The sequence below is a fragment of the Dendrobates tinctorius genome, unplaced genomic scaffold, assembly GCF_039654945.1.
Source record: "Dendrobates tinctorius isolate UK_male_01 unplaced genomic scaffold, ASM3965494v1 ptg000060l, whole genome shotgun sequence".
In the NCBI taxonomy this organism is placed as follows: Eukaryota; Metazoa; Chordata; class Amphibia; order Anura; family Dendrobatidae; genus Dendrobates; species Dendrobates tinctorius.
Genome location: NW_027361728.1, coordinates 62171222 through 62185900, shown reverse-complemented (window position 1 = coordinate 62185900; position 14679 = coordinate 62171222). Strand labels below are relative to the sequence as shown.

Below are 14679 nucleotides of genomic sequence, written 5' to 3'. Positions count from 1 at the left end.
AAGGTTGGTGGAAACATGGGTCAGATAAGAGATTTTTCTTTCCCAAGCCTACTGGAAATATGAAAGCGAGATAAATATCACCATAACGGTATTGCAGTATTTTTGGGGGCGTTGGGCTGATAACTGGCTAACTCTTTAAGGATACTTTTATCAGATCTCCATGGACAGATAATCTTCCCCCAATTCTTTTAATATCGGCAAGGTCAGATGAGTTTTCGGTCGTGCACAAGTAGTAGTAGCATCCCGCACTCTCCCAGGATGTTTCTATTATCACCACTCATTAGAAATGCCACCATGTCCAATATGAATCAGGCCGTCTCATCTGATTACTTACGTGTGACCTTGACTGCGGAGTCATCTCATGAATCACACATTTTTAAGTAATTCTACTAATATATTGGGCTCCTGAAGACCATAAAAAACAAGATATAATCCTTGACGTAATAAACCTTTCAAAAGTGTATTTCTATCCGTACTAATATGAATAAATCTTATTATTAGTAATATGCTTCTGCATCAAAGATGCCCAGGAATGTTTCACCCCATTAGGCTATGTGCACACGCTGTGGATTCACCCGCGGATTTGAATCTGCGGAACCGCAGCTAAAATGACCTGCGGTTTTACCTGCGGATTGGCCTGCGGTTTTCCACTGCGGTTTGACACCTGGACAATGGAATAGGTGGCAAACCGCAGCGGAATCCGCAGAAAGAATTGACATGTCAATTCTTTCTGTGGATTCAAAACCGCAGCTTTTCCGCAGTTGAAAATCTGCAGCATGTGCACACCAGAATGATGCACTGACGTTTCGTAGTGAGGTAAGATCGTCCGACCCGGCCCCCTGGGAGAGTTCACAAAATAAAAAATGTTACAGGTCATGGCCATGGGACAAATGCATTTTGCACAGCAACACCTCCCCTCCCCCTTCTTCATTCCAAGGATAAAAACAGACAAAACTAACCTAAACCTCCGAACAGAATGAAGCAAATGTGATCAAGTGCAAGCTGCTGTGACTGCATTATGTGCAATCTAATAAGTAGAGTATCACACTGAGTGCCCCAAGAGATAGGTTGACATTGAATATATCAATTGTATAGACTATACTGAACAACCGTGAAACTAAGGTTCTTAGCACACAAATTGGCCAATTTGTAAGTGCCCACCAGCCATGACAAGGCAAACTTTTTTTTGTGGGAACCTACCTTTTTTTTTTTTTAAATCAGACATCGATTTCCTAGGCCAAATTTACAAATTAAAAGGGAACTAGGTTCCAGCACTAGACTATATCAGTCATAGGTCTAGAGATAAGTCCTCTAGCTAGTGATATGTCATCATTAAGGCTTTCAAAGGACAGATTTGTAAGTGGGGAACTATGGGAGATGTCGCATTGCCACTTACGCAGAGTAGAACCGCCCATTTCTCTGCAACAGTTCATTTAAACATAGCGCCACTTCCTGCAATGAAAAGGACACGAAAAGCTGTAACTCAAAAATGAACTGGAATATTAGAACATGTAGGGTTCTCTTCTATTGTCTTTTTAAAGTTGGACCTGACATTAGGTCAAAAGTGACCAGTTTTTGGTCACTTATTCCCATAGCTCCCCTGAGTATTTTTTTGTAGTCTTTTTTTTTTTTTTTTTTAAATCCACCATATTGTTCCAGAAACATGGGACTTTTTATTTAGCGATAATTTTTTGGTCTTTACCAAGGGGATGTGCTCACAGGATTCTCTGGGTCGTGTCTTTAGCTCACTCTACATTACTAACCTATGAGCCATGTCCCCTTGGTAAAGACTATAAAACAAATTAGCCTGATTAAAGAGGCCCAGATCTCTGGATCCATATTGTGGAGTTAAGAAAATAAATTATATTGGGAGCAGCAGGAATAAAATAGGAGCAAAACTGTAAACTTTTGATCTGGTGACAGGTTTTCTTTACCTGCCTAATAGTGATGAGCGCAAGTGCTCGCTATTCGAGTTTGCCTAGGGTGCTCGGGTATGCACCGAGTATAGCGGGTGCTCGAGTGACAGTTTCGATTCCCGGCTGTCGCATGTTTAGCGGATGTTAGACAGCCACAAAGCATGTGGGAATTGCCAATGTTTGTCTGGCGATCCCCTCATGTTTTGTGGTTGTGTAACATCCGCAAAACATGTGACCACGGGCACTCAAACATGTCACTTGAGCAGCCTCAATACTCGGTGCATGCCCGAGCACCCTAGGCAAACTTGAGTAATGACCACTTGCGCTCATACTGCCTAAATTATGTTTTCCAAAAGAGAAGCTAGATGTGCATTCCAGGCATTTACTGTGGGACCCTATTTCTTACCTCTTTTTACCTCTTTGTTATTCCTGACGTGTTCTAGCTCAGTAGTGACATCGGTCTCACTCACTGGGGGTGAATCAGTATTTTCAAGCCCTGGCAGTAGTACTTCTCAGTGTGGTGCCCCTGAGGGTTCAGTTGCCACAGAGGTACTGTACCTCAGCCAGAGGTGTGGTACTCCGCTCTCAGGGAAGGAGGGAGCACCACCCAGAACTCACACACTCGCATCCAGCACCAGACCTTTCAGGCGCAGGGAGAGACTAGGCAGAGGGTGTGGGTGGAGAAAGCAGCAGGGGGAGAGCTGAAGGAAGTGACAGTGAGAGAGTGAGTCAGTTGGAGCTGGGGACTTGAGCAGTGAGGAGCTCGTCCCTAGACCAGAAGACAGTAGAAAGAGAGAAAGGAAAGACAGAAGAAACAGAAAGATAAGCTTCAGTGGAAGAGAGGAGGAAGGGGGGTCCTAGGGGCACGGGTAGTGAGGAATCCACCCGTGGGGCCCGTATCCACACCAACCGTAGTCGGGTGGAGGGACCAGGTCGCAGTCTACCAGATTGGTAGAGAAACTAAGGACTCAGCTAGCTAACTGGAAGTTGCAGTATCTGCATATGCTGCAGCAACATCCATACACATTCGCTGAAAAGGCAGCCGGATAGGATCAAAGGGGCCTAAAGCATGTCGCACGACAGGATCCGGGGCTGCTGGCTTGGGACACTGTGTGTGAAGGCGCAGGACAGGAGGGGTGGGAGCCAGCGCAGTCAGACGGCCAGGAAAGGAACATCTGAAAGCGGTTCTGACGCGGTACCCCAAATTGCCTGAGAGCTGGCTGGACCACCAACCCTTAGGACACAGCACCACGGCTGGGGAATGTAACTGTAAGAACTGTGTGTAAAAGTGTGAAGAATGCACTCCACCGTGTCCTCTAACTTTACATCGTCACCTACCTTGCACTACAACCACCATCATCATCTCTAACATCTGTAACTGCCCTGGGGCCTAGCTCTACCCGTGGGGAGCTGTAACAACTCTGCTGCATCACCAACAGCCCCAGCAGTCTCTTTTGCAGCGTCGGCTATCACCTTCCTTGCCGAACACCACTGGTGTCGTCTCAAATCATCCCCATCTTTATTCCCTAACATCATCATCTTTCATTGCACACCCAGGGCTATGGACCGGGTCACTGCTGCCGTGACATCCCCTTTAAGAACTGACCGGCCCGGTACCGAGTAACCCCGGCCCTAGCGGGTGTTGCAACAGCGTTTAGGGCTATCAGTATAGAAGTGACAGCTTTATCCTGGTAATCAATACCCCATATACAGACAGTGCTATGCAGCGTTTCAGTTCCCTGCATAGAAAACAATTACTTGTTATTATTACTTCATAGCATCTTTTATCTAGTGAATCTGTTTTACCAGATCTCTTTTGTGTTTTGTCTACAGTGACTTTGATGTAGTGAATTTTCTATAAAGATGAACTTTCTCTTCTGAAAAGCACTGAGCCCTTTTTTCTTTCTCTCCCACAAAGATCACACGGGCGAGCTGAATTCATCAGGCTGCAGCTAACATATGTTTTTGATGCCGCGCCTCGTATCAGCGCACACAACATATTTCCATAAAAAAGGGAGTGGTAGAATATAGCGAGTGTTCAAAAGCCTGACATGAAATAGAGATAAGGACTTCTGTCAAAAAACTGACTGGCTTGGAGTACATTAACCTGATTTCATCTGGAGGCCACATGCCATGTGTATGAAATGCTTGGCTCGCTTCCCCCATGACACAATTTCTGCTGTTTTGTAGTTTGCTGAATTGCATGCAAAATGTGGCATTTCGATAAATGATATGAACCAGTGAAAAATAAAACTACGTTTGTGTTTTGGCATTACACATTGTTGCGCTTTGGCAGTCGAGAATGAGGATACCATGAAAGCATTGTTATCTCTTATCTCTCATGGTCGCCTCCCAGTACAAGGTGCTCATTGGTGGAATTTTTTTAAACTATTTAGAGCAGGGGTGGGAAACCTTTTTTCTGCCAGTGGCCATTTAATAATAATAATAATTATTATTATTATTAATAATAAAAAATAGTTTTATTTATATAGCACCAACATATTTTGCAACAGTTTACATTTTAGAGGGGACTTGTACAGACAATAAAAGACATTACAGAATACCAATAATCACATAAATCACCATATACCAAGAGGAGTGAGGGCCCTGATCACAATTGTCCTGCTACATTTGGTCAAACAGTTAATTATCTCGCCTCTAATGCGAGGTATGATGTTAGGTGCAATGGATGACATGGCTGCTCATAACTGCTTTTGGAGATTTGCATCGGTCAGGAGCGCAGGCAACTCTTTTGGATGATAAGTTTTGTGAAGAATTCAAAGCGGTACCGAATTCAGATGTATATTACACTGCAGGTATCAAGATGGTGAGAAATTCATCACTGCTCACGTTACATTTATAGAGCTCAAGCAGTGGGAGATCTTCAGTATACATCACATAGGGACACCGAGACTGCTGTATATACATAACACAGGGGAATAGGGGACATCCGATACATGGGGCTGAATCTATATATGTCACAGGAGGAGGCATGGGGCTGTGGTATATACATCACAGGAGGAGGCATGGGGCTGTGGTATATACATCACAGGAGGAGGCATGGGGCTGCAGTGTATACATCACAGGAGGAGGCACAGGGCTGCGGTATATACATCACAGGAGGAGGCATGGGGCTGCGGTATATACATTACAGGAGGAAGCATGGGGCTGCGGTATATACATCACAGGAAGAGTCATGGGACTGCGGTATATACATCAAAGGGAGAGACGTGGGGCTGTGGTATATACTGTACATCACAAGAGGAGGCATGGGACTGTGGTATATACATCACAGGAGGAGGCATGGGGCCGCAGTGTATACATCACAGGAGGAGGCATAGGGCTGCGGTATATACATCACAGGAAGAGGCATGGGGCTGCGGTATATACATCACAGGAAGAGTCATGGGACTGCGGTATATACATCACAGGAGGAGACATGGGGCTGTGGTATATACATCACAGCAGGAGGCATGGGGCCGCAGTGTATACATCACAGGAGGAGGCATAGGGCTGTGGTATATACATCACAGGAGAAGACATGGGACTGCGGTATATACATCACAGTGAGGAGGCATGGGGCTGTGGTATATACATCACAGGAGGAGGCATGTGGCTGTGGTATATACATCACAGGAGGAGGCATGGGACTGCGGTATATACATCACAGTGAGGAGGAATGGGGCTGCGGTATATACATTACAGGAGGAAGCATGGGGCTGAGGTTTATACATCATAGGAAGAGTCATGGGGCTGCGGTATATACATTAAAGGGAGAGACATGGGGCTGTGGTGTATACTGTACATCACAGGAGGAGGCATGGGGCTGCGGTATATACATCGCAGGAGGAGGCATGGGGCTGCGGTATATACATCACAGTGAGGAGGAATGGGGCTGCGGTATATACATTACAGGAGGAAGCATGGGGCTGCAGTATATACATCACAGGAAGAGTCATGGGGCTGCGGTATATACATCAAAAGGAGAGACATGGGGCTGTGGTATATACTGTACATCACAGGAGGAGGCATGGGGCTGCAGTATGTACATCGCAGGAGGAGGCATGGACCTGCAGTATATATATCACAGGAGGAGGCAGGGGCTGCGGTACATACATCACAGGAGGAGGCATGGGGCTGCGGTGTATACATCACAGGAGGAGGCATGGGGCTGTGGTATATACATCACAGGAGGAGGCATGGGGCTGTGGTATATACATCACAGGAGGAGGCATGGGACTGCGGTATATACATCACAGTGAGGAGGAATGAGCGACCAGAATGGTGACCGGTCTGCAAACCCTGTCTTATGAGGAAAGGTTGCAGGATTTGGGAATGTTTAGTTTGCAAAAGAGAAGACTGAGAGGAGACTTAATAGCTGTCTACAAATATCTAAAGGGCTGTCACATTGTAGAAGGATCAACTTTATTCTCATTTGCACAAGGAAAGACTAGAAGCAATGGGATGAAACTGAATGGGAGGAGACACAGATTAGATATTAGAAAAAACTTTTTGACAGAGTGATCAATGAGTGGAACAGGCTGCCACGAGAAGTGGTGAGTTCTCCTTCAATGGAAGTCTTCAAACAGAGGCTGGACAGACATCTAACTGGGATGATTTAGCAAATCCTGCTTTGAGCAGGGGGTTGGACCAGATGGCCCAGGAGGTCCCTTCCAACTCTACGATTCTATGATTCTATGAATGGGCTGCGATATATACATTACAGGAGGAAGCATGGGGCTGCGGTATATACATCATAGGAAGAGACATGGGGCTGCGGTATATACATCAAATGGAGAGACATGGGGCTATGGTATATACTGTACATCACAGGAGGAGGCATGGGGCTGCGGTATATACATCGCAGGAGGAGGCATGGGGCTGCGGTATATACATCACAGTGAGGAGGAATGGGGCTGCGGTATATACATTACAGGAGGAAGCATGGGGCTGCGGTATATACATCACAGGAAGAGTCATGGGGCTGCGGTATATACATTAAAGGGAGAGACATGGGGCTGTGGTATATACTGTACATCACAGGGAGGCATGGGGCTGCGGTATATACATCAAATGGAGAGACATGGGGCTATGGTATATACTGTACATCACAGGAGGAGGCATGGGGCTGCGGTATATACATCGCAGGAGGAGGCATGGGGCTGCGGTATATACATCACAGTGAGGAGGAATGGGGCTGCGGTATATACATTACAGGAGGAAGCATGGGGCTGCGGTATATACATCACAGGAAGAGTCATGGGGCTGCGGTATATACATTAAAGGGAGAGACATGGGGCTGTGGTATATACTGTACATCACAGGAGGAGGCATGGGGCTGCGGTATATACATCGCAGGAGGAGGCATGGACCTGCAGTATATACATCACAGGAGGAGGCACGGGGCTACGGTACGTACATCACAGGAGGAGGCATGGGGCTGCGGTGTATACATCACAGGAAGAAGCATGGGGCTGTGGTACATACATCAAGGGGGAGACATGGGGCTGCGGTATATATATCAAGGGGGAAGACACGGGGCTGTGGCATATACACCACAGGAGACGCTGCCCCTGCTTTTTCCTGTGGGACTGGAGCACATCGTGCTCCACTCACAAAATACATCCTGACACTGCCACTGTTCCGGACATAACCTTTTATTGCACGCTCTGCAGCGTTCAGTAGTGAACACTACAATGTGCTTGCTCTCGTTCGCAGAGCAAGAAGATATTAAGGGGCCGGCAGCCGTCATAATGCTGCTGTCGACCCGAGCACTATGGTCCCCGGGAATCTGCCCAGCCCGGGTTGAAAAAAAAAAGGTCTTTGCGGGCTGCAAGCGGCCTGCAGGCCTGAGGTTTCCCACCCCTATGTTAGATATTTCCTTTCCAAAAGTGACTTATTGGAATATTGTATACAATATCTTATAGAATAGTTAACAGGGACATACAATTTCCTCTGCACCGTGTCTGGAATGAAACTGAAGTAGGATTATCTCTTTGTTCTCTGATAACATTACATTACTGTTAAGTGTTTATATTATTAGATGTATTATTACTCCTACTGGACTACTAAATGTAATACAATACTGTTACTTTGTATATTAATCTGAACCCTACAGCTACTAGTATCTATGTAAAATACTACTGTTAATTTGATGTAAAAAATTTAATAAAGTTATTTGAAAATGGAATGAAACTGATTGCAGTCATGCATGTAAATGATAAGAACTGAACTGTTCGGGCGCGTTTAGTGGGTGTTGAGTGGGTGACTCAAATTATAGTTTGTTATAGCTGAACCTGAGAAGGTAATATTATTTCATCATAATATTTCACCTTATTAAGAAAATGTATTGAAGACCTCATTATATGTGATCTGTAGTTACCACACAGTTAAAGGAAATCTGTCATGAGGTTTTTGCTATGTAATCTGATAGAATCATAATGTAGGGTCTGAGACCCTGATTCCAGTGATGTGCCAGTGGCTTGGCTACAAGATGTCATTTTGATACATTCAGAGTTTTCTTTGCTGCAGATCTAGGAGTGCTCAAAATACTGAGCTCTGTATAACCCCGACCACAACACTGATTGGCAACTTTCTGTCAATGCACAAAAAGCTGCCAATCAGTGGTGGGGGCGGGGTTACACAGAGCAGTTGACTAGGAGGCACGCGACAAGTAGTCCTCTAGGGATAATCTCCTGCTGATAAAACACTGATTTTATTGAAAAAGCAACATACACCTAGTAAGTGACCCATCCCTGGAAGTATTCTCTCAGCCTCTGTAACATGCTGGAAAGAGGGAGGCATATCTAAAGAAGAATATAATGCTGTCTGCAGAACCTGCAGGGCACAAATCAGATTATCTAAAGCTGAAAATGAATTGAGGCTTGCAAGAGATGTCAAAAGCAATAATAAAGGATTTTGGGGATATGTCAAAAGTAAAAGAAAAGTAAAAGATGCTATAGGATTTTTACAGGATAAAAATGATGAAATGGTAAGACAGGATGTTGAGAAGGCTGAACTTTTAAATTCCTATTTTGCATCTGTTTTCTCTCAGAAAGGAAATGTAACATCAACTGTTATTCACTGTCCTATTAAGGGAATAGAAGAATCCAGGATATCTATAAACAGAAAGATAGTGAGGAAACACTTAGCTAACCTAAATGAATTCAAGTCTCCAGGTCCAGATGAATTACACCCCAGAGTACTGAAGGAGATAGCAGAAGAAATTTTTGAACCCCTCTCCATAATCTTTGAAAATTCTTGGAGAACAGGAGAAGTGCCAGAAGACTGGAGAAGAGCAAATGTTGTTCCTATCTTCAAAAAGGGGAAGAAGGTGGACCCAGGCAACTATAGGCCGGTGAGTCTGACTTCTATACCAGGAAAGATCTTTGAACAAATTATTAAACAACATGTATGTCAATACCTGGATAAGAATGAAGTGATTAAACAGAGTCAGCATGGGTTTGTAACTAATAAGTCATGTCAGACTAACTTAATTTCCTTCTATGACGGTATCACTGATTCGGTGGATCAAGGAAATGCTGTAGATATAGTATATCTTGACTTCAGCAAAGCATTTGACAAAGTCTCTCATACAATTCTTATTGAAAAAATGACTAAGTATGGAATGGACAAGGCAACTGTTAGGTGGATTCATAACTGGCTTAGTGATCGGACCCAAAGAGTGGTCGTAAATGGCTGCACATCCAGTTGGAAGAATGTCTCAAGTGGGGTACCACAGGGCTCTGTCCTGGGCCCTGTATTGTTCAACATCTTTATCAATGATTTAGATGAAGGAATTGAGGGTAAACTGATTAAATTTGCTGATGACACAAAGCTAGGAGGGATAGCTAATACTAGAGAAGAGAGAGAGAGGATTCAAAAAGATTTAAATAAACTGGAGAAGTGGGCAGCAACTAACAGAATGGTTTTTAACAGGGAGAAATGCAAAGTACTACATCTGGGCAATAAAAATGAAAAAAGCATATATAGAATGGGAGGAATAGGGCTAAGTGACAGCACATGTGAAAAAGACTTGGGTATACTAATAGATCACAGACTGAATATGAGTCAACAGTGTGATGCAGCAGCAAAAAAGGCAAATGCAATTCTAGGATGTATTAACAGAAGCATACAGTCTAGATCACGTGAAGTCATTATTTCCCTCTACTCCTCTTTGGTCAGACCTCATCTGGAATATTGTGTCCAGTTTTGGGCACCACATTTTAAAAAAGACATCAACAAACTGGAGCAAGTTCAGAAAAGAGCGACCAGAATGGTGACCGGTCTGCAAACCCTGTCTTATGAGGAAAGGTTGCAGGATTTGGGAATGTTTAGTTTGCAAAAGAGAAGACTGAGAGGAGACTTAATAGCTGTCTACAAATATCTAAAGGGCTGTCACATTGTAGAAGGATCAACTTTATTCTCATTTGCACAAGGAAAGACTAGAAGCAATGGGATGAAACTGAATGGGAGGAGACACAGATTAGATATTAGAAAAAACTTTTTGACAGTTAGAGTGATCAATGAGTGGAACAGGCTGCCACGAGAAGTGGTGAGTTCTCCTTCAATGGAAGTCTTCAAACAGAGGCTGGACAGACATCTGACTGGGATGATTTAGCGAATCCTGCTTTGAGCAGGGGGTTGGACCAGATGGCCCAGGAGGTCCCTTCCAACTCTACGATTCTATGATTCTATGATTCTATGATTCTATGCTCTCAGTTTACATAGCAAAAACCTGCAGGACAGATTCACTATTGTATAATAATAATAATAATAATAATAATAATAATAATAATAATATTGTGCCATAGTTAATTTCCATGTAGGTTGGATACATTAATTTCCCCATGAATGAAAGGCTCTAAAGGAAATGTTTGTTTTACAAGTTGTATTATTTATGTGGGTTGTATGATTTATTTCAACCTTAATTTGCTCTCTATGGACAAGGTATCATGTGCTGCTCAGGTTATTGAAGCAACCTGTTCACACTTTCAGGATCTGACGAGCATTTTGGCAAAGGTTCATTAAATCTGCTCACAACCGGGGCAGATCATCTGGAAGAAGAATGACAATTACCATTCATCTTACCGACTCCACAGAGACAAGCCTCGTATTAGCTCCATTCAATGGGACAACCCCTTGTGCTTGACCTCTCCACATCAACAGTTGAAATCGGATTGTCAGCTGTGGATTTCTACAATTTCTTAATTTGATCTGCCAAAGGCAAATTCACGATGTATGAACATCCCCCTGCAGTTAATGAGAGCTATATGAAAGAAGGGCGCTGAGACCCCAACAGTCATAGGAGGGACAGTAGACAAAAAAGTGCATCTGTCGACCTTAAAGCCACCACAGCGCTGACAATCGAACTGTCAGAGAAATTTACTTCTCCACTTATGAGCCACTTCTTCCTTTCCCTCCTTTCTATTGAACTCACCATTCATTCTGAAAGAAAAAAAGCTCAAATCTGTTTTGATCACAGTAATGCTGCGTGCACAAGCTGCGGATTTTTCCACACGTAAAACCGCAGGTAAAGTGACCTGCGGTTTATCTGCGTATTTGCCTGCGGTTTTCCTCTGCGGTTTGAAACCTGGATGATAGAACAGGTGTCAAACCGCAGCGGAATACGCAGAAAGAATTGACATGCTGCGGATTTAAAACCGCAGCAAAACCGCACGGAAAAATCCGAACCATGTGCACTGCGGATTTGAAATCCCATTGGCTAACATGGTACTGTACACCAGGGTTCCCCAACTCCAGTCCTCAAGGCCCACCAACAGATCATGTTTTCAGGATTTCCTTAGTATTGCTCAGGTGATAATTGCATCACCTGTGCAATAAAAAGGAAATCCTGAAAACATGATCTGTTGGTGGGCCTTGAGGACTGGAGTTGCGGAACCATGCTGTACACTGTCTGCGGAACTGCTGCGGATCCGCAGGGCCAAATCCGCTGCGGATCCGCAGCAGAATCCGCAGCATGTGCACATACCCTGAGAGATAATGCTAGCTCACTTAAGTATCAGTTTACACCTCCTATGTTACTCTGCAGAGCGGAGGACTAGTGGGAGTGAGGAGCACTCAGCACAGAGAGAGACAGGCAGATTGCACTTCAGTTTCAAACAATTTTTATACCTCAGTATAGTGCTGGATACACATCTACACCGCTCAGTTCTGTTGTATCATGTCTTTATAGCCTCTGCTGCTTCTGTCTGTGTGATACACAATGAAAGAAGAGCTTGAATCCCTTTGGTTCAGTGTACTGTGTATGGGAGGCATCGCAGCAGTTAGTCTTCTCCCACAAGCCCAGGTCGACCTTTAGAGATAGAGCATGCAGAGATGACAAACTGGGGACAAACACAGGATACAATTCAAATAATGTCGAGAAACAGGGTTATTTCTCATGTACACACACACGATAGCCTATTCTGAAAAGTTACTTGAAATGACAGGCACAAAATACAGGCTGCTGTCACTGACTCCTTTACCGTGGCATTACAGCAGGGCAGGGACATGCACTCTGTTTTTCTCAGATCACTCTTACAGTTCCTGGTGAATCCTAGAAAGACGACATCCAGTACATAACAGGTATAGAAAGAACACCGTGAGCACAACTCAAGATGGTGCTAAGGTTAGGTTCCCAAACCGTTAAAGCAACAAATATGAACCTAGCACTCAACTTAAAGGTATTTGTAAGGCGGTTTATTGTAGTACACGAAAAAAGACGTTTCGGTCAATGTGACCTTCTTCAGTTACGTGTGGTATATAGATTGTGTAGAGCTTAAAGGCATCTATCAGAAAGAACGATGTGTCCACCACATCTGGAGGCACGTTAAAGCACCATCTATCAGAAAGGACGATGGTGCTTTAGGCATTGAGGAGAATGATCTCTCTAAGGTAATGAGCTTGTCAGTATATAGGAGAGGGGCAAACGTGCCTCCAGATGTGGTGGACACATGTGGTGGACACATTTCTGATAGATGCCTTTAAGCTCTACACAATCTATATACCACACGTAACTGAAGAAGGTCACATTGACCGAAACGTCTTTTTTCGTGTACTACAATAAACCGCCTTACAAATACCTTTACGTTGAGTTCTAGGTTCATATTTGTTGATCCAGTACATAACATCTTCATCAACCAGGTGTAATTTGATTTTTTTGTAAATTTTATTATTAAAGTGCAAAGTCCAGCGTTATGAGTACTAGGGAGATTTATTAATACCATCATGCCATTTTGAACCAAACACTGGCCTCTCGCTTGGCAACTTGCCAAAGATTCATCATCCTGAAACGATGGCAGGGATAGATTGTGAGAAACCAAAAAAGTGTTGGGAGCATTTCATAAATGAGGAGTGCTTAGCTCATCTCTGACCCTCAATCGCTTTTTCCAGCACATTCGTATATGTTGGAAAAATGCTGCCGGGCCTTTATTTAGGCCACTTGAACCACAATGTGTTTTGTGTGACCCTGTGAGCACTACCAGGTACAGTTTTTTGACCATTAGACTGCTTCTATACAATTTTGTATCTGCTGTAGGGTACTCGTGCATCAGAATTTTGTACATGTAGTCTCATTGGCGGACACAGATGGGAGTGGGTTCCAATATATGGGCCCTTTACAGCCCAATGTCTCATCGTTCTGCACAATTCCACCTGCTTTTGGAGGTAGAAGGGAGGCCCTTGCCTCTCGGGCCCCTGTGCAGCAATGCACCAATGATATGTCCGACCTTGTGTAGTCTGTGAAACAAGGCAAATGTGATTGTAGAGTTGAGTGTTTGAAAGGGTTAACCTCCTTGGTGTTGTATCTGAGTTGCGTTTGTGTGTACGTGATGAAACCCCACAAGCTCATCATTCCAATGTGGGGTGTTTGCAGACCGTGTAAAACTTGGACTGCGCTGACACAAATGAATGTGCAAAACCGCAATACTGTCTTATTCACAGGGAGAAAGCTGCCAAGCAAGAGGCAATCTTAAGAAAGAGCCAATCATTTCTGAGACTGCTTCAATCAGAACAAAGTGCTGTTAGGAAAAACGTCCAAGTCATCATGGGACACTGGAATGATCTCAGGAGAGATATTAGTAGCCAAATGGAAGAAATATTAAGAAGTCATTCAGCAGGTTGGTCTATCTCATTCTAATACAATGTATCCTCCAGCTACCGAGCATTAGATTTTACTTGATTTTGTTTTTGTATGTTTTTTTATTTGCAGACAAATATTAAGAATTAGAGAAGATAGCTAAATAAGTATTTAATAGGAGGTCAAATGCTACACACACTAAATGCTAAGCCTCTTACGTCAAACTAGCAGAAAAAGAGCACTATCTTGTCATCTTCAAAGGGTTGTCCGGGACCTAACCACTGATGACCTATCTGTAGGAACCCGTTCATCAGATGGCAATTTCTCAGAAAGTGAACAGAATGTCATTTCAATGGGAGATACAGTGCAGTACGTGGCGCTTATAACTGCTGACAGAGAAAAGAGGATCTGTCCTCCCGTCAAAAGTGACCAGTTTTTCATTTTATTCACAATAAAAGCACCTGTAAAGTGGTTGTTGCTACATGCTATCTGGCAGCCACCTCTGTCGGGAGAGGCTAGCCCATCACCTATCCTGGCAATATCAGCTAACCTCTGAGGGTTTAAAGATTAAAGAGAAACTGTCAGCACAATTTTGTAATCTAATAACATAGCTGTAATGGCTCTGTAATACTGAATACATTGATACCTTTGGTGAAGAAATCCGTTTTGTTGTTCTTCTATAAT

At 43.8% G+C, this 14679-nt stretch overlaps 1 protein-coding gene across 2 annotated transcripts in view; it reads left to right on the top strand.

Moving 5' to 3' along the window:
• LEKR1 (leucine, glutamate and lysine rich 1) overlaps positions 1-14679 on the top strand; it is a 268864-nt gene that overhangs the window by 127746 nt on the left and 126439 nt on the right. For both annotated transcript variants that reach the window (XM_073579001.1, XM_073579000.1), the window contains exon 5: positions 13860-14035. In XM_073579001.1, coding sequence (XP_073435102.1) covers positions 13860-14035 — 176 coding nt within the window. The remainder of the gene's footprint in view (positions 1-13859; positions 14036-14679) is intronic.